Source organism: Thunnus albacares, chromosome 5 (genome assembly GCF_914725855.1).
Source record: "Thunnus albacares chromosome 5, fThuAlb1.1, whole genome shotgun sequence".
NCBI lineage: Eukaryota > Metazoa > Chordata > Actinopteri > Scombriformes > Scombridae > Thunnus > Thunnus albacares.
Genome location: NC_058110.1, coordinates 35,250,797 through 35,272,569, shown reverse-complemented (window position 1 = coordinate 35,272,569; position 21,773 = coordinate 35,250,797). Strand labels below are relative to the sequence as shown.

The following is a 21,773-nucleotide window of genomic DNA, read 5'->3' as shown; positions in this document are numbered from 1 at the left end:
GAATGCCAGAGTTATAAAGTGTTTCTGGGGCCTGAATGTGCTCACAACAACATACTGGATGCCTATAAACATTTGCATCTCCAGCTATTGATCCATTGAACTCAATGTAGTGTGTGAAGGCCAGCTTTTGATAATTTTCGGGAAACCTGGTATTTATTCAGTATTACTATAGGTGAGGTTCTGAGAATACATTGTTAAGAGCTACATACAGAGATGCTTTTATTTTGAAGTATCAAGGAAGTAACCTTAGTGATGATATTTCTGTGCAAAGTCTGTTTACTTTCTTTTCCCGCAGCACGTTGGCAGGTAAAATGTTCAGATTAAACGACAACTGTTCAGGTTCTGGAAGCTTCTTCTACACAACAGTGACAGTTACTGTCCAAACATCAAATACTAAGATATATATATCGCTACATTTAAAGAATTCATAGGATACTAACAGTACTGTGTTGACAGAATTATTTAAAATTAGGGCTGTCGAAGTTAACACAATAATGCATTAATGCAAATTCACTTTAATGCCACTAATTTTTTTTGAGGACATTAACGCAGGTTCGGTTATGATGACCCTTTGCCTCACCTGTAGTTTAGCCCGCTAGCATTAAGTCAGATGGCAATGAGCAAGGAACAATGGATAAAGAAAAAGGAATTTCACAAGACAGGTTCAGCTTCAAAGCCCTGTCAGATGGGTCTGTCGACAAGAACAAAGTTATCATCATACACAACCTGTATGATGGACAAAGAACAAAAGTAATTTTCTTTCTTATATCCCCATTTCACTGTTTACTGCTCACTTTATTTATTGTTTGGTTTATTTTGTATTATCCCACAACACATGGGATGTTTTTGTGAGCCTTTATTTCTCCCACGTGAGTTTGGACACAATTACTGTGTGTGATTTACTTTTGAAGTGAGGGATCCAGGGAGTGATCTCTCATCAGTACTGAAGTAATGGAATACTTTTCTGGCCGATTTGTCCAACTGTTGCCTGTTGAGCTTGAGTTTGCCAAAAGTTATGATTAGAGCATATTTTTAAAAAGCTAAATGCTTTACCTGACAATCTTTGTCATTTTGTGTTGTTAACTGATTCCCAACAATAAATGCATACATTTGCATGAAGCAAGCATATCTAAGAGTATGATAATATGTAAGAGTATCAATACTTGAAAAATTAAACTATGGTGAGTCATGCGATTAATTGCAGTTAAATATTTTAATTGATATACAGCACTATTTAATATAAAATTGATAAAATCACGCTTACCATGACAGCTGATAGTTCTGTGGTTCCTTTTTATTGGCAGCAGAAGTATTGCCTCGTATGTTTTGTTTTATTTTGCTGGCATTTCCTGTCCAGACTGTGGAGACGCCCTGACAGCAGAGGAAGTCTGCAGGCAGACTGTTCTGGATATTTCAGAGTTTTTTTTGAATTTTCAGCTTTTCCACTCAGGTGTTTTTGTGAGGAAATTGACAATTCAAATAGAAACCGATGGATGGAAACACACCTATTGTAATTGAAGCTGGGAAAAAATTTCAGTGTCTGACTGATTGAAGCTTGATTAGCGAACAGCTGCTGCAGCCTGTTAACAGCGAGCAGCTGGAGGGTATCGATCCAATCACAAGATAAGACCAGCCAGACCATAAAAATACCTGAGTCCTTCTGGACATGACTAGTAAAACAAAGTATCTGGGTCACACACACACACACACACACAGGACTTGGTGACTGGGTTTGTCAGGCAGTAACTAGGGGCAGCATTCCTGTGAGGCTCCACAGCAAAGCTCCAAAATCCTACTGGAAGCTTCACACACACACACACACACACACACACACACACACACATAGTCTAAACACACATGTAGACACAGATCATAGGTAGCACAGACCATGAGATCACCTGTTCTTATGTAAAACTTACAGGGAACAATGAATCATTGTCATGGGTTCAATAACTAAGAACAATAAACTCTATTTATAGACCATCACAAGCTCAGACACACACACACAGACAAACCCTCTGTGTATGTGTGTGTATGTGTGTGTGTACAGTATTCTGGTGTTTATATGTAGTTGTGAACCTGCAAAACCAACATCGATAGAAAATATCTATAAATCAAGCTAAGAAACATTTATCTTGACAAAACCTCAGCTGATGGTGGAGGTTAGTGATTCCTCTCAGTAAATAAAATGTATGCTAAATGAAAATCTAAGTTTAGTTTCTATGACGGGACACAGTTTTAAAACTTACACACAAATACAAAATGTCAAGGATGTTACATTAAAGTTCAATATTTATTTCAGCTGTTGCCAACAAACAAGACCCTGTGAAGGTGAACTCAGCTAAAACGAAAATTGCAGAGATGCTGTGTAAGTGTTTGTACCCCATTTGTAAAATTGAAGGCCGTTACAGAATAGACAGACATCCTGTCAAGTACTGACCAGCTATACTGTGATATGCTATACTATGACCTGTTATACTATGACCTACAATTCTACACTTTAAAGCAGGTGGTTTTGCTCTGTTTCTGCTTGATACCAGGATGTCCACGTTGCTGATGGTTTTAACGTGTCCATTTTCCCTCTTTTTAAATCAGGATGCTCACATCACATCTCTCTCATTTTAATGAAGTCAGGACATTTTTATAAAGAGAGGAAACAAAATAAAAATGATTGTTTTCATAACTGTAAACATATGATATAGTTTGTTTTTATTTAATATGATGCACGGCAGTATATGTGAGACCACACTTTATAATTGCTCATTGCACTGCATTTCACTAGAATCAGTTCACTGTTACACTTAATATTACTGTATTTTTGGCATTTGTGTCTTTTTCTGTAGAGACAGTGACTGTGAGACTATCTGATCAAGGCTAAATTAAAACCACTGCACACCCAAAAACCCAAAGGTCAAGGGGATTTTTTTCAGCACCGAATCTGGATACGAAATAAAGACAATAACAATGTTTTTCGTACATACCAGGGAGGGATCCATTATTTGATTACCTGTAAACAATGTAGTGTACCATACGTGGGGGAAACAGGGAACACCATCCTCTTCAGATTTACACAGCATAGGTACAGTCTTTGGAAGACCGAGACCCACTCTGTTAGGTCAACATTTTCTGCAATATGGCTGTCAATCAGTTCAGGCCTCTGTGCTACAGTGCAATCCAAGGTGGACACTTCAACAGCAAAGAGCAGAGTGAATCTGGATCCATAGACTGGATACGTTACAACCTGGAGGTCTGAATGAGAGACAGTGCTGACCTGGACAAGGAAGTTTATGGCCTGTGCCTTCAGTTATGACATTGGTTTGATCTCCTAACAGCACTCCCTCACCCCCTAGTGGTCGCTCATCATAACTCAGAGACGGCACCACCTACCGACTTGGAACCAATGCACAGCTTTAGTACACCAACTTTCAGACCTCTGGTAGCTATGACTTACAAGTTATGGGCCGATAACTCACTTTATAAATGAGTTTTGGGGATTTCAGGCACTTCCACTTCCACATAGAGACATGGGACCTTAAAGACACCCCAAACAAAAATCTACAGAAATGTGAAAATATTAATCAACAGACTCTGCCAGTCAGTGGTGTTAGTGTAGACTGGGGCCCACACAGCAGGGGCCACATGCTTTACAGTGTGTACGCACAGAAACCACACGTTATTTACCACATATAAACTGGTATTTATAAACAGAGAATGTGTTCATCTCATGAAGACTTCAGACCAGCTTACACCTGTTTTTCTAAAGCAGTCTGAGTGTGATGTGATGAGGTGGAAATTTAAACTGAGAGACTGAATCTTTTAGTAAAACAATGTTTGTTTAGGTTGATAACCAGCTTCACTGATTATTTTTTGTATTTACACAGAGACTTGTAAAATGCCAATCAATGGTGCATTTATTAAAGTAACCTTGATTAATCATTTTAGTGTTTGTAATTTTATCGTTTTAATTTACACAGAAGTCAACATTTTATTTTGCTGCTCTTTGTTTCATTGGCAGGTGTAAAGACTGGTGGCGAATGTACAGAAAAAAATCATCAAAAACATTCTTAAGAAATTCAGATTTTATTCCAATACGAATTAAAAAAGATGTCATCAGAATACAAAATTCAGGTTTGATCTTATTATAAATTCAGGATGTCATCAATGTCAGAACCCATCAGCTTATGCCTAATGACGATTTAGCCTCTGGAGGCAACAGCCCGGATATCTGGGCCAAGATTTCCTGTTTATATATCCCACTTCATGCAAGTTGTTTCATTGCCCCACCCTTGTGGGAGGAGTTAAAGTTCTTTACAATGTCAACACTGATTTTGTAGACTATTCATGGTTTTATGTGTTCCTTCTACATACTGAATTCTGGATTACATATGCTCATATTCAGCATGAAAACATACTATTTGTATATGATAATTCCATGTTCTTAAACTTTCATGTTCAGATTTTAAACAAGAGCCCCAAGCAAAGGCCTTTATGTTGGGTGAAGTCATTCTCTAATAAAGAGTGCTAGAAGAGAGAAAAGGCTTGCTATAAGAAATAAAATATTCATGAATGAATTGATTCAATCTTGAATTCGTATTTATGAGAATTTGGTATTTAATAATTGTTGGATCTCACTAGCTTACCACATGTTTCAAGACTGTAAGAAACCCGAGCCCTCGGTTGTTCGCACCTAAGGTGTGAAACTCCACCCATGGGACCACCTTAACAAAACCAGAGAACCCCTCCTCCTTTCTCTTTTTACCTCCAGCTGCCGAAGAAGCAGCTCTCAGCTCCTTTTTCTCCTCACAGCTCTCTTGTGTGGCCTGCTCACAGCAGACACACACAGAACTCCTTTCTTTACGGCAAAAGACGCAAGAGCCTGCGTAAGACTCAGAAACTGAAGTTATCTAGTGCCAGCAACTACCTCTCAAGTCTGCTGGCTGATTTAACAAGTACAGGAGCCACGAAACAGAGTTAGCTTGCCACTAACTCTACACAAAGGAGTGACCTGGGCCCTCTGACCTGCACGACTAGAGTGCTGTCTCCCCAGCAACGCCTGCATCTTTCAGCTTTGGAGCCAAAGCCTTCTCAGCGTGTCTCCTCCACGGATGAACCTCAGCAGTGCGTGTGCGTCGCTGAACTGCTGCGTCTCTCACGCTTGCAGTGTTCACACAGGAAGTGTGTCTGCTGTAGCGCTTCTGCCACTGGCAGCCCTATCTTTCCATCGCTTTCCCTGTCTATTTCTGCTGAGAACCACACGCGTCACGCGGAGAATGCCTTGCATGCAACTAACCTGGTACCTTTAGCCTACACCAATTGGCCTTAAACAGAGAACCACACCGTTAAGAGGTTTAATACCCAGTTTTGCAAACTCTGGTTCAGGCAGCACATGTGGTTCACCACATGGTCTGGCCTTTTGTCTGTAGTTCCCTCTGTCGGCCATATTGTCTGCATGCCATGTGTTCAGTCACCAGGCGCCTTCAGCCATCTTGCCATTGTCTTCCACACACACACACACACACATACACTTGTATATAAGTACACTTAGCTAGATTAATATTGTGTGTTTTGCTCTTTTACCTTTTGTTAAATAAATGCTTTTGGATATACCTGTTGTCTGTGTTAATGTTGCACAAGAATGAGTTTTGCCAACCTCTGCTCTGCAAAGAACTCCAAAATCCTTCAACCTTAACTAGTTATTGATATGGTAGTTATTAAGTTATTAAGTTAATTGTTAAGCAAAGTTCCAAATTGATAGATTAATACACTTTGAGACTGACTTGGCTCTTGAATTGACTTTGAGACTGAATTGAATCTCTTTCCCTGACTCCAGAAGAAGCAGAACACCACAAAGCATCTCTTTCTTCACGGACTACTAACAACTGGGCATAGCCTAGCAACATATAGTGAAGCATAGCATGACTGAATTGAATCTCTTTCCTTGACTCCAGGGTGGTGCCCCTTTATTATTAATTCTTATTAATAATTTTATTGATTTTAATAATAAATAATTATCTTGATAATCATTAATTATTGTTGATAGCCAAACTTGTAGCCAAGGCCCAACAAAATGGTGCCCCGTGTGAGGCAAACATTTGTATATAAGTACACTTAGCTAGATTAATATTGTGTGTTTTGCTCTATTTCCTTTTGTTAAATAAATACTTTTGGATATACCTATTGTCTGTGTTAATGTTGCACAAGAATGAGTTTTGCAAAACTCTGCTCTGCAAAGAACTCCAAAATCCTTCAACCTTAACTAGTTATTGATATGGTAATTTGTTTATAGTTATTAAGTTAATTGTTAAGCAAAGTTCAAAATTGATAGATTAATACACTTTGAGACTGAATCTTTTTCCCTGACTCCAGGGTGGTGCTCCATTATTATTAATTCTTATTAATAATTTTATTGATTTTAATAATTAAAAATTATCTCGATAATCATTAATTATTGCTGATAGCCAAACTTGTAGCCAGGGCCCAACATAATTTTACTTAATAAACCATAATTTTCCCTTGTACTGGAATGAGGGTTTTATCAACTGCACAGTGTTCGGGGTCAAACAATCACAACTGAAACTACAAACACGGTTTGTACAGCAACATCCGACTCAACCATCATTACACCTGATACAGATCAGACCAATAAAATAGCACCACATCAGAAAATAATGAAGAATAATTTATTTAGAAGTAAGTAACATGGCAGTAATGAGGCCCAATGAGGATTAATTAATATGAAATGAAAATAAAATGTCTGTTGCAGCCCTTACAGATATTAATAATGTTTTGGGTTAATGTAGTATTGTAATTATTGTCACTGTATTGTTTCATCACTGGCTGATAAGTAGTGATGTTATGTTACGAGTTGTCCTTTGAATCGTCTCAGCAGCTGTTTGAATCTTCAGTTCATCAGCTATCAGAAGCGTCCCTCTGTCTCCATGTGGGAAGACTCCATCTACCAGAGCCTGGATGCAGCCGGCAGGGATCCGGACTGAATTTCCTCTGCACTCTCACACAGACAACACACAGAATGCTGTCTGGATTCTGTTCATTTGCAGGTCAATGTGGTTTGTGGTTAATGTAGTTCAATTTTAGGATTTCATCTATGGACATTAAATGTCCTTTTGCTTCTATGTGATTATGTGTCTGAGCATGTTAAACAACAATATGGAAGAGGATTAGGGCCAACTGTTAAAATCTAATGTAGATCTGCGTTTAAAGTCAGAATTGTGACTTTAAACTCAGAACTCCAAAAACATTTTTCACTCGTGGCCCTAATCCTCTTTTGTACAGCCACACTCATTTCAATGAAATGTTTAGATTATCTCCAAACATGTTGACGTCCTCTACTGTTCTTCTTCTGCAACTATATCTCTGACCAGTGGCATTTTTACTTGAGAGCAAAAAGAAGCCAGACCTGATTTTAGATTTTAGATTAAAGATCTGGTATTCTGGCCCTTTTTTGACTCATTTTTATGAATACTGAGTCTATTTTAAACATACATATCTGTGACATTAGAGAAATCTAAACAACTTTTGGTTAAAGTCATCTTTCCTTACAGCCCAGACTCCCCTCTGTCCTCCAGCAGACTGTTTCTGATGATATTTACATAATATGAACAGTGAGATTGTGTCTAACCTTCCTCACAAAGAAAATCATTTTTTCAAATGTAGCTGGAGGTTGCTTAGATATAGCATATATATATTATATTCCTTTAGCTGAGTAATAGAAAGTGGCCATGTTTTAAAACTTCATCCAAAGATTGAAGATGAAAAAGAAAAAAATCCTGCAGAGTACTGAGTCTCATTAAGCAGACAGTCAGCTGTAAAATGTGTCGAACACACTCACAAATAACAGAGGGAAACTTCTTGTTTTTGTTCAGTGTTGTTTGGCCACATGAAGCACCTTTTTCTCATCTTGTGTGTAACAAAAGCTACTGCAGAGTGTGACATTATCTCTTTACAACCACCACAGTAACACCAAGGCCAACAGATCAGTGAGGAGAACTGATCAATATGATGATCAGTTCTCCAGATCCTCTGTGGTGCAAAGCTGCTGTGCTGATCCAGTTTGACCTGCTGTGTGTCTGTGGTCACCCGCCTTCCTGCTTCACTGCCTTGAGTTGAGATTGTCAACTAGAAGTCTGTTTATTGAATTTAAAAGTAAAACTGTCTTTCACTCAACCAGCCTGTCAGAGTGTCTGCATGAGGGTTCTGCTTCCTGTTGTCGAAACTGGTTTGTTACAGTACAAACTGGCCGAATGTGGACGATCAGCACGTCAACCATGAAAATGGAGATGTGAAACCTCATATTAATTCTGTGATTTAAGAGTATATAAGAGGAGGTTTTCTGAATAAAGAGACTGGGTTCCTGAAGCTCCACACTGTCAGCCAAAGAAACTGAGTCCTTTAAGTGAATTTAGGAGGAGTTTCATAACAACTCAGTAAAGTAGTTTTGATAAAGCTCATTAAAAGCTTCTCATAAATATCACATTATAAAGTGACAAATAATGATTACAGGCCAGAAAATGTATGATGCAACATGTGATGTCAAACAGGAAAAGGTACAAAGATGAGCAACTCAGATTAAAAAGCTGCAGCATTCAAAACAATTTGAATCAAATGTTAAAGCTCTCTGTGTGTTAAGTGTCTTTACGACCACTAGGAGGCACCAGAGTCAGACACTTTTAAATTTGACACATACTGGCTGTAAAATGACTCACTATGCTGGACAGACCTTCCTACAGTATTGCTGCTGGAGTACAAATGAGTTTTACGAGTACAAATGACAAAGACCAATAATATTCCACCTCCCTCAACCTCACTACTCCAGACTTTCACAATAACACAGTGATAAAACATTACACTAGCAATAATGTATTACTAAGAAAAGACAAATGGGTGACTTAAACCCACACACAGAAAAAACAGCAACAACACAGCAATACCAAACATACAAACAAAAATAAATCATGCCTCCACTCTAGGTAGTAATGTCAATGCTGTTCTTGTCTCAAAGGTGATATTTATTTATATCATTTTTAAGAAATTATAAGATTGTTGCCCTCTGTTCACTTGTATTTGTAAGGAATGTAATAAAAGGTTTCCAGACTTCCTGAAACATGTTTTATCTACTTTTGAATATGTAAGTTATCTTCTCTGATATCATAATGATGCCATTTCGTTAAGGCATTATTTAATACCTGGTTTATTTGACTTCTTCCAATAAAGAACAATAAACAGTTTGACTTGCAAGATATACATGTGTGTAAACGTGTATTCCTTCTTTAATTTGAAGTTTGAAGGGTACAAGTTGGAAGCATAAATCTACAGAGGTAACCTCCTAACGTTATGAAAGCTGTGTCTACAAAGAATGAACTCATCCCGTTCCTCACCTGTTATGTTAGGGAGTAACCCCTCTAGCTGTCTTACTAGCACCTTGCTAAGAGTTTTTGTGCCCGAGTTCAGGAGACTGATTGGACGCATATTCTCACATCTGGTATTTGGTTTTCCAGGTTTTGGTAGGAGAGTTTTTAGGACCTCTCTTAATGAGGTAGGAAGAATTTCAATAACAAAAAGCACTATAATAATATAATATAATAACAAATGAAATGATGGCGGAATTACTGTGCTGATGAACTGAGTGATGTGTTTCAAAGATATTTCAGTTCTCTTTAGACTCTGAGGTTGTTCCTGATCTCTGGAAGAATTCTAACATCATTCCAATTCTGAAGACCAGTGCACCTGAAATCCTAAATAACTATAACATTAACATCACTAGTAATGCAAAGTTATTTATTTTGAACTCTCTACATGAACATTTAGAACAAACAAGCACATATGTAAGATTATTTTGTGTAGATTTTTCATCAGCCTTTAATACAATGCAGCCACACATACTAATAAAAAAAGCTCAAATCTTATTTCCATTTAAATCATCAACTCATCAGATTGATTATCAGTTTTCTCACTAACAGAACTCAGACAGTGGTTATAAATGGTCGAATATCTGAATCAGTTTCAATCATATTGTAAAATAAACAAACACTTTCATACTGCTGGAGTTTCTACCAGCTGATATTTTACTGCAACATCAGATATTTTGGTGGAAAAAAACAACAACCAGGTACGTTGTCTCTGAACATTTCACCCATATGTTCAATATCAACATTTTTGGAATTTAAATACATTAATTAACAACAGAAAATGTAATCAGTAGGCCATTGTAGAAGATGTGATGAAGCCTTGTTTTGATCAGAAAAATTAAAAGTATGTTTCACACATCTAAACATGAAAACCAGTTAAATTTGACCCTAACACAATAGGAGGGTTAAATGATTTTAGCATCAGGCTGCAACATCACAAAATGTGATAAAAGTAGAGTCTGAATACTTTCTGAATGCACTGTAATATGCAATTGAGTTGAATATGAATGTAATTTCTAGGAGACAGAGTTGGCTCAAAGTGTAGAAGAACAATATCAAACAACATCTACATTTATGAAGACAGAATGAACATTTCAGAATAAGCAAGTAAGAAGAAACATGATCAGTTGTGTATCATCAGCATAGAGGTGAAAAATAGCATGTTTATAGTTAATATCTGCTGATTAAAAGAAAAAAAAGAAAGTAGAACAAACTGGAACTTTGCAGAACATGTTAACCTGCACAGTACAGAATCCAGATCCAAATCCAAACATCATCATGTGTTTGCTGTGAGTGCAGAGTAGGTTTGGTCCGGATCCCTGCTGTCTGGATCCAGGATCTGGTAGACAGAGTCTTCATATATGGAGACTGGAGGACAGTTCTCATAGCTGACAGATAACTGAAAATAAAACAGAAATGACATCAAACCTAAAATATAGCAGTAACCACGGTAACAGCCCAGATATTGTGTTCTTCAATTGTTTGCTGATATTTTAGTGATAACAACTGGACAGGCCAGAGGTCTATTAACAATAATTATGATTTTATTTAATTATAGTTTTGTTCATACTAGTGAAGTAGTTGCAGACATGAGATTGTTTATTCCTAACTGCAAAAATAAAATGTATAAATGCCAACAGTAAGAGCTAACATGAGACATACAGAGTTAAAGGAAGTCACCATGTTTCTGCTGTCTGAGGTTCCTCTAGTGTTCAAACTAGAGTTCCTCCTCTTCTTCAATTTGTAGAGGAGCAGCAGAACAACAGCCAACAGCACAACAATCACAGCCACACATACAACCAGAGGCAAGAAGTAACCTGGGCGAGAGACCTCAGAGACGGCTGGGAAGGAAGAGAGAGAGAGACATGTAGTAGTTTAAAAGTCTGGGATCTTTTGTCTTGTATTAGAAGCTTAAAGGTTCCCTGTGGAGTTTTTGACCACAAGTAGCTTGTTTTTACATGTGGATCTACATTGTGCACACGTGTTTGACGTGATACACAATCCTGCCAGTGGTTTCACATCATCCCACTGATCTACAGGATGCAGGAACCTGCCCAGAAACGCAGAAATGCACCAACAAAAGCAGGAGAGAAGAAGACTGCAAGCAATGCAAGATTTAAAATACTTTAAATAATCAGCTTTACAAATATTTATGATTGAGGAAACATGTTCAACACTTATGTTGGACGTAAAGGATACACTCAGCATGTTTTGGTGAGTAACACTGAATATAAATATAACCTTGTTTACAAGAAAACTACACAGGGAACCTTTATCATAAATGAGATCTTCCTGTTGAAAAAACATCTCAGACTTTGGTCTGAATGTTTCTTGACTTGTCATGTGCTGACATCACATGATAATAATTATCTTACATCATTAGAAACGTAGGATGTGTTTAAACATTAGACGTGAAGATAACAAGGAAATTTATTGTAAAATTAAATGTGAAATGTTTTCTTCTAGGTGCTGAACTGTCTTATGTGCTGAAACACATGTTGGACCATGTTGTTATTCTTATTAGACAACGTTGTTATGCTGAATTTGACTGTTTTAAGAGGACGTTTTGTTGCAGAGAGACAGTGATGGACAGATGGACAGACATGAACTGTCCTGTACCTGTAAACTGCTCTGTGGTTTCAGGGAAAGATGATGAAGGTGTGAAGCTTCCTGAACTGGAGATTAAACTCTGTGTTGTTGTTGGTGTGGAGGCTGATGGGACTGATGTTGGAAAAGGTCGGAGAGTCCGGTTTGGTTTTGAAGTGGTTGTAGCTGTGAACAATGAAAACACATTGAAACAATCAGATACTGAATCAATAATGCAGAGAAATGAGATGCTGCTCTAGACAGAAAGATCATATTGACAGCATCCATCACATACACAAGAAATACGCAGCATTAAATATGTTAATGAAGTAAATGATTAAGATTATTTGAAGTGGGTTTGTTCTATTAATCACAAGAAATTATTGATATTTGATTTTTGATTACAGAAGAGTAAGAAAATAACATCCACAGGTTGGTTTTCTGACATTAAACATAAAAGCACAAATGTCTGAAAAGGTTTTTAAAATTCATACAAACTGATTGTTGTAAATTTAAAAACCAACATTATAAAGGCAACACATTTTACATCAGATTACTTTGTGACTCTACAAATGAGTTTCATCTTTAGAAACATTTTAGAGTATGATGTCTTGAACATTAAGGAACCTGAGGAACCGTTCTTCTCTATGTTACCTAATGTTAATAGAAATATAGAAAAGGTTCCAGGTTGGACAACTAGTATGACTCTGCCAACCTCAGCACTCCTCTTGTTGTCACAAATCAACTTCTGGCTGTAACCCGAAAAACAGATATTTGTTTCTGTCATGTCATTTCCATCCACTCTTTAAATGTTGTATTCAAAATTCTTTTTTTTTTCATTTTAAATTAAAACAAAACAAGTTTTCATAATTTTAATAATTTAACAATTGATATTCATTGAACAGAATGTGAACAGAAAATTAAATATAAAACTCACCATCTACAACAAAGATCCGGAACTTCTCAGATGAATTTGGAGACAAAGCTCTGCCGTAACCACACCTGTACCGTCCTGTGTCTGACTGGTTCAGCTGTGTGATGGTCACATACAGTCCATATTCAGATCCTTTTCTATATTCAATGCTGTATCTGCCATTCTGAGCTCTGTTCTCTTCTGTTTTAACCAGGATGTCTTCTTCTTTTTTACATTTATCCTTACAGAAGAACTTCCTGGTTACATTGACAGTATCGATGCATCCTTTTGTGATATTTCCTCCCTCAGTTCCTGCAAGGGTGAAACGAGTGTTTTGACCCAACATTGCTGCTGAAAAGATGAACAATCAACAGTTACTGTCTGTACTTCCTGTAAGATGCTGCAGTCTGATCACAATATTTCCTGCTTCACATTTACACAGATCCACAGAGTCACACTGGGAGCTGCCCAGTTCAACCACAGTCTGACTGCTGGAGTAATGATTTCATCCAACATTGATACACTGAGTCAATATATCATAAACGTCTCACATTCTTTAACAATTTAATTAAATTCTATCTGACTTCATTTATTCTTAAGCTTCAGAATCATTAAATGGGATGAACATAGTAAATATATCAGGTTTTATGACTTTCAGTAGAAACTCACCATCTATAACTGTGACGTCAAAGTCACGGTAAGAATCTGGGACTGAAGATCCACCCAAACCACATCTGTACCGTCCTGAGTCTGACTTGGTCAGCTGTTTGATGGTCACAGTCACAATTCTTCTTCCAGAAGATCCGTCTTCATATCTGATGCTGTATCTGCCACTCTGAGCTGTGACATCATCTGTTTTAATGAGAATGTTGTCTTCTTTACAGAAGAACTTGGTGCTTCCAGATGAAGTGAAGGAGCAAATAATTGAACCATTTCCTCCTTCAGCTCCAGCATAAAGGTTTATTGCATTGACGAGTCCAGTGTTTCCATCCTGCAGTGCTGTTGGAAAGATGAACAGTGAATACTGATGATCAATACTTTGTGTATTGTAGACTTACTGTAAACAGACTGCAGATTAATGAGGGCTAATCCATCAGTTCACAGAGAAGCAGAGATGATACAGAGGCAGCCATTAGCAAAGTTTTCACTGACTGTACAGCAGTTGCTGTTGTTCTACTTGTAGCTGCAGTTGTAGTCACAGTGTCTCTGTGTAACGTCTGTTTTTCAATGTTTTTCTTTCATACTTTCTAATATCAAACACATTAATGAGCAACAAATATTTATGATGGATGGTTCATAAGAAGCTCTCTTAAATTGTTAACATTGCAGGGAAGATGATTGGAAAGTCACAAAAACAACTTTGCAATATATTTGACAGTGCTGCACACAGGAAGGCTAAACATAGAACTGCAGATACCTCTACACTACACAACTACACTCAGAGACTGAGCTGCTCCCATCTGGCCGTCGATTCAGGGCCCCAAAGGCCAACCGGTACTTATACACAAAGTCTTTTATTCCCTACACAACACAGGCGTTGAACACAGAATGATGCATCAGGGAACACTTGTTATTTTATAAGATTTGCTCTCTGGTATTATTTATATAACCTATCTGCTGCTACCTGCCCATTTACACTATTGTATGTTGTATATTTTGTATGTTTTTAATGGTGTGTTGTGCTATGTGTAGTGTATGTACTTTTGCTTTATTGTGGGAGAAGCCGAAGACAAATTTCCACTGAGGTGGACAATAAAGTCAATTAATCAATTAATCAATCAATATGTTTTGTTAAATTACATTTAGTTTAGTTAAATTACAAGATTAGATTATAGAGATGTTGTAATTAGTAACAGAATAATTTAGAGAACGACAGGAAAACTAATTAACATGACAGCAACATGAAAACTTGTGTGATACAAATCTGACATTTGTTAAAATGAACACAATGAATGTCCAGAAGCAGTTTGTGCTGCAGCTTTACAGACACAGTCAGGTAATCAGTCCTCACCTGATAAGAAGCAGAAGAACAGAACATGGTGGATATTCATTCTGAGTTTGATCCTGATGCAGAAAATCATCAAACTGTCAGAGAACTGCCTCTATATGTCTGTCTGATCAATCAGGAAGCTGACGATGCTTTAAGTTAACACTCCTTCCTCTCTCTCTCTCTCTCTCTCTCTCTCTCTCTGCAACATGAGTGATCTAGAGGAAGCATACATGTCTGACAAGTACAGTATTTAGGCGCTAGTCCACTGAGCAGTGTTTTAATCGAGTCACTAAGTCTCGAGTCCTCAGTGTTCGAGGTCGAGTCATCAAGGTTGAGTCTGAGTGGAGTTCCAGGATGGGCTCCGGTGCTCCACTCTGGCACAGTCAAAGAGCTGACATACAGATAAAAAAGGTCTATATTAAACATATTCATGATGCACTGATTGCAATTTTCTCAGCCGATTCTGATTTTCTTTCTTTCTTTCTTTCTTTTTTTTCAGACTTAAAGGTATTACAAATTGCGAGCTTTGTGTCTTCTTCATTCACGCTAAAGAACTTCTATACCAACGACATGTGTGGTTGTTGCTGTCTGTGCCGCAGCTGCTGCTGTGTGCGTGACGTGAACCATAGTGTGGCTATGTGCGGAATATTTGACAGCCAAAGATCAGATATATATTACTTCTTTATCAATTAACAAGTTCAAGTCCTCGTCTTCAACTTCCGAGTCCAAATGCAGTCAATGCTCGAGTTCAAGTCCGAGTCGAGTCACGAGTCCTGAAAATCAGAACTAGAATCCAATTCAAGTCTGAGTCCTGGACTCGAGTACTACAACACTGTCACTGAATGATTTCAACACCAATAAAAGGATCTTAAAATTGATTCTAAAACTGACAACCAATGAAGGGACTTTAGGACGGGTGAGATGTGTGCTCTCCTTCAGGTCTTAGTCAGTACACATCCTGCTGCATTCTGAATGATCTGCAGTTTATTTATAACTTTCTTAGGTAGACCAGAAATGAGATCATTGCAGTAATCAAGCCAGCTAGTGATAAAACCTTAGATAAGTGTCTCAGTATCTGCCTGGGAGAGAAACAGTTTCACTTGAACAATATGGGGATAAAAGGCAGTTTTAAAAGGCAGTTCAAAACAGTCTCAGCCGGACAGATGAGTCCTAAACCAATCTAAAGCTGAGCCAGAGAGGCCAACACACTTCTGTAGACTGTTAATAAGGATTTCATGATCAACTGTATCGAAAGCAGTGCTTCAGTCTAAAAGAACTAATACTGAAAGTTTCTTGTCATCCATGTTCATTCTCAGGTCATTTAAATCATTAACTAGTGCTGTCTCAGTGCTGTGTGGTGAGGATGAAAGCCAGATCATAACTTCCCAAATATACAGCTGAAATTTATGTAATCATTTAGCTGTTTAAATACTAATTTCTCAAGAATTTTACTTAAAGAAAGATTTGAAATTGGCCTGAACTCATTTAGCACTAAAGGATCCAGGTTACTATCAGTTTTCAGTGGCAGGGGGAAACTACCAGTCAGCAGGGAGTGATTTACAATCAGCAGCACTTCATCCTCCAGACCAGAGGTTGTCAACGTGAGAGGTGGGCCTCATTCTATATTACATAGTTTATATCAAACCTGATTTAGATTCATGATAAAAACTGCTGTGAAGGCCCCTTATATAATGATATATAATAATTAATAATATAATATTTCAGAATAATAAAATAATAAATTATCATTTCAACTCTGACTGAAGATAAGGACACTTTACTTTAACCAGCTCCATTTAGGATCTATGAGCACCATATAAACATTTAGTGAATATTTCATACTTTCTAATATCAAACACATTAATGAGCAACAACTATTCATGATGGATGGTTCATGTTTTGTTAAGCTGAACTAATTAAATGTTTTCTTCCTCTCACTCTCGCTATCTGTTTTGTACATCAGCAGTTTCATGATGAAGCTGCTTTGACTCTGTAACTGTGATGAAACTCTAAAATGAATTTGACTGATGTCAGGTTTAAATCATAACTCTTTTATTTTAAGCTAAAGGAAGTAAAGTTAAAAGTAAAGTGAATGTTCACAGTTTCAGTCAGTTTTAATTTAATGTTGATTTGATGTTGAGAAAACGATTCAGATCAGTTGAAGACATGTAGTCTTAAAATAGTGTTTTAGTTTCCTTTCATTAGTATTTCACACATTGATGACACATATTCACACCTCTGTGGTTTCACCCTGTGTTTTAAGGTCATCAGATAAACATCAACAGCACCTTCAGCAGCGTTTCACAGGCTGTTTCCATAAACAGAACATGGTCAAACTTCACTAGATTCAAATCATTCATTAGTAACAGCTCAGGGGTCTGTATCATGAAGAAAGATCAGCTAATGGGTGTCAATTTTCCAGTTTTACGCAACCGTCCTAACCTTTAACGGGCCTCGGTCACCATGGTGACGTACGCTCCAGAGCAGGTTCAGTTCAAACGTGTCAGCAGCACAAATACTGAAGAATTATCTTGCTGAAAAAGTGGAATCATCATTCTGAAACAAAATCCAGACTGGGAGCAGACAGACAGGCAGATAATCAGCTCAGAGGGTTGGAACATGATTACAAGCACAATAGACATGAGGCTGGTATAAATGCTAGGAAGCTAATGAGGAAATACGGAGCTGGTTCATAGGTGAGCATGGAAATCAGGTGAGCAGAGATGGTGGGAACACACTGAAGCTTATAACTGGGCAGATGGAGAATGACAAAGACAGGAGAAGAAAGTGACTGACAAACACTAGAAATGGACAGAATGTGAAAAATAATCAAAGTAGTTATAATCAATATTTCTATGACTCCAAAGTCTGATCTGTCAGTGTGTAATTGGTTGGTCGTGGCTCATTTTGGTTCACTCAGTGCTCTCATAGCGTTGTCTTGGGACACAGCAGGCAGCTGTTCTCAGAGAAAAAGCTGCTCAGCACCAAACAGCAAACACACACAGTTAGCTGTAGACTAGCTGGTGAACATAGTGGAGCATTTAGCAGCTAAAGAGCCAGATATTTCCCTCAGGATATTTATCCCTCTGCTTTAACACTATTATAACTACTAATAACGTTGCTACTACTGTACTACTATAGTTTTGTAATGATTTCTCTGGCTCTCACTTTGCATCATATGTGTTCCTCCTTTATTTGACAGCCTTCCTAAAACATGTTCATTATTTGACCACCAGAGGGCAATGTAAGCTCAAATGATCTCTGTTTGACTGTTATTGCATCCAATCCTGCCCACAAACATCCGGGTCAATTCAGTTGAGCAAATTCAACTTGCCTATAACTGGTTAAGATGTGTAGGGGGTAGAATATGAATAACTTGCATACTGTCAGTTCAGTCTTGCATACATTGTTTGACAAGCAATTATGGTTACAAGACTCTAAACCAGTTAGAGAACTGATCTTTAACATGTATATTTTGCTTGTTCATTTTCATATTATAAATCTTTGCACTTTGTCTACTTCAGCTATGTTCACAGTGCTCTCAAGGACAGGTGTTCCCTTGAGAATGTTTCTTTTCCATGTGGATGACAGCACTGTCAGGTAGGGCTGGGCGATATGACCAAGATCTCATATCCTGATAACGATCCCTATCCCGACATAACACATTTTAATTCAATGTATAAATAGATGGTCGGCATAAAGCCGCCTCCGTATGTGCTTTTACAGCATGCTGGCGGAGGTCAGACTGATTAGAGCTGTAAACTCTGTCATGAGGGAGGACAAAGACGTTACTAGGACGAGGGGAGGACATTTCTCTTCTTTGATAACATTAAAAGTTAAGTTAGACTTTTCTGTTGGCTTCCTGACTCATTTAAAAAAAGACGAGAGAAAGAGAGAGAGAGCAGCTGTGGTCAAGTGAGCTAGAGAATGAATGAAGAGAGGGAGGGCTGGTAGTGAGAAAGCCGGTGAATCAGATCAATAAAACATTATTTTCTGATTGTTTCACAGCGGTTACTCTAAATCACAAACACACCCACACCGACACACACCTCCGCTCAACCCTGCAGCTGTAGCAGAGACTCTCACACACTGAGCTGAAATTAAAAGAGTGCACATACATTTGGTAAATAACATCAATAAATACAGTCTCTATTGCGTTTTGCCGTCATTTCTGGTTGCCGTCTCGCTGCTTCTCTCCTCTTCCTCAGCGCGGGCGGGGCTCAGCCCTCCGCATATGTGCAGCTCAGCAGAAGAGACAGACAGCGGTGAAGAGTTGACAACAACTAAACTCATTATGTTGCTGTCATTGCAATAAAAGCTTTGCGAGTATAAATTAATCAATGTAATCTGCACAAAAGATGGACAGACTCCAAATGACGGAAAATATTGCCATGATTTGCGTCATAACGATATAAACAACAGAGCATAATATGAAATGATAGACATTTTTCTCTCGTCACATGATGTATATCGTCACATCGCATATCTTTTCTATTATTTTTATTTCTGTTGGCTGGACTGCACTGCGCTTTCCAAATGAATCGGCGCGAGATGATGGAAGCGGAGGACAGCAGCGACGCAGAGCGACTGTGTTTCTGCTCTGAGCTCTGACGCTCTCAGCTCTGCTGTTAAATGTTGTGAAGTCATTCAACTCCTGTTGAAACAGACATGTACCAGCGTCTCTGCGTCTCCTCCTCTACCGTCCAGTGTGATCAACTCTCCGGCTGGCAGCGCTGTCAGCAGCCTGCAGGAGAGACGCTCCGCGGTGCTTTTGGATGTTATAACTCAACTAATACCAGGATACAAGCTTTTTATTTCTCTGATGTTTTCAACAACAGCATTAAAACACGAGTCTTGCAGGTAAAACATGCGACTCATGCAGCTGATGATGATCAATTCTCCAGATCCTCTGTGTTGCAAAGCTGCTGTGCTGATCCAGTTTGACCTGCTGTGTGTCTGTGGTCACCCGCCTTCCTGCTTCACTGCCTTGAGTTGAGATTGTCAACTAGAAGTCTGTTTATTGAATTTAAAAGTAAAACTGTCTTTCACTCAACCAGCCTGTCTGAGTGTCTGCATGAGGGTTCTGCTTCCTGTTGTCTAAACTGGTTTGTTACAGTACAAACTGGCCGAATGTGGACGATCAGCACGTCAACCATGAAAACGGAGATGTGAAACCGCATATTAATTCTATGATTTAAGAGTATCAGAGGAGGTTTTCTGAATAAAGAGACTGGGTTCCTGAAGCTCCACACTGTCAGCCAAAGAAACTGAGTTCTTTAAGTGAATTTTGGAAGAGTTTCATAACAACTCAGTAAAGTAGTTTTGATTAACCTCATTAAAAGCTTCTCATAAATATCACATTACAAAGTGACACTTGATGATTACATGTGATGCAACATGTGATGTCAAACAGGAAAAGGTACAAAGATGAGCAGCTCAGATTAAAAAGCTGCAGCATTCAAAACAATTTGAATCAAATGTTAAAGCTCTGTGTGTGTTAAGTGTCTTTACGACCACTAGGAGGCACCAGAGTCAGACACTTTTAAATTTTACACATACTGGCTGTAAAATGACTCACTATGGTGGACAGACCTTCCTACAGTATTGCTGCTGGAGCAGCAGTCACTTCCTGTCTAAAGAGGTTCACATTCATCTCCTCTGATTTTGATTATGTAACATTATTTTGTGTAGATTTTTCATCAGTCTTTAATACAATGCAGCCACACACACTAATAAAAAGCTCAGATCTTATTTCCATTTAGATCAGAGGTCACTAACTGGCGGACCGCGGTCCAGGTACGGACCCAGAAGCTGTCCCATACGGACCCGGACCTACAGCCAAGACAGAGGGTTATGATTTAAAACCTGACGGGGCGCTTCTATTTTAATTGGCGCAGCTTCTGTCGTCTTTACGGTAGTGGTTTAGTGGATGAGGAAACGCACAGACCAATAGCATGCGAGTTAAGCCATACCTCGTGATACCACTCAGCCAATCAAGTTTGTGCATTCCGGTCAGGAAGCATTGCGACTCCACAGTGCAGACAGATGATGGAGAGTTGGAGGCAAGACGAGTGAGACGGAGAAAGAGAGAAAAAGACGAGTGAGACGGAGAAAGGGAGAGAAAAATAAAGAAGAAATGGCGCTCTCCAAAAAAAGAAAAGTGTATAGCGAAAATAGAGCATTAGATCGATTATTATCAACCCATTGCCACACGTTGTTAACTTCAGCTCTAAAATTATTCGCAAAACACAAAGATCCCTGTTACAGCTTAATACTGAACAAGTCCTCAACAAAGCAGAGAAGATTATCAGCAACCACACACATGATGTCCTCTATGACTACTTTAACCTGATGCCATCAGGAATGTGTTTTATATCTCCTGCATGTAAAACAAACAGAAGGAAGTTTTTTTCCCAGAAAATCAGACTTGTGAATTCTAGAAATGACCTTCATATACGACTAAACTGTTTCACAGTGACGTTGTCTTATCAAACATAATCTCTGCCTGGATGATGTTCACAGTAATGAATGAAGCTACATTTCTATGTGTCTCTGCAGTGGGAGGGAGGAGGTCGGGGTGGATGGGGGGCTACAAGATGCAGGACTGTGACAGCAGAGACCCGGGTTCACACTCCTGATCATCATCTGGTATTTGGTTTTCCAGGTTTTCCAGGTTTTGGTAGGAGAGTTTTTAGGACCTCTCTTAATGAGGTAGGATGAATTTCAGTGACAAAAAGCACTATAATAATATAATATAATAACAAATGAAATGATGGTGGAATTACTGTGCTGATGAACTGAGTGATGTGTTTCAAAGATATTTCAGTTCTCTTTAGACTCTGAGGTTGTTCCTGATCTC

General features: G+C 38.4%; 1 protein-coding gene across 2 annotated transcripts in view; it reads right to left on the bottom strand.

The window, feature by feature from the left end:
• LOC122981768 (polymeric immunoglobulin receptor-like) overlaps positions 1-21,773 on the bottom strand; it is a 724,120-nt gene that overhangs the window by 646,626 nt on the left and 55,721 nt on the right. Inside the window, exon 6 of one of the 2 annotated variants that reach the window (XM_044350512.1) lies at positions 10,609-10,824. The exons of the other annotated variant lie outside the window; for it this stretch is intronic. Coding sequence (XP_044206447.1) covers positions 10,702-10,824 — 123 coding nt within the window. The 3' untranslated portion in view covers positions 10,609-10,701. Of the gene's footprint in view, positions 1-10,608; positions 10,825-21,773 lie in introns of those variants that run through there. 2 annotated transcript variants of the gene reach the window in all.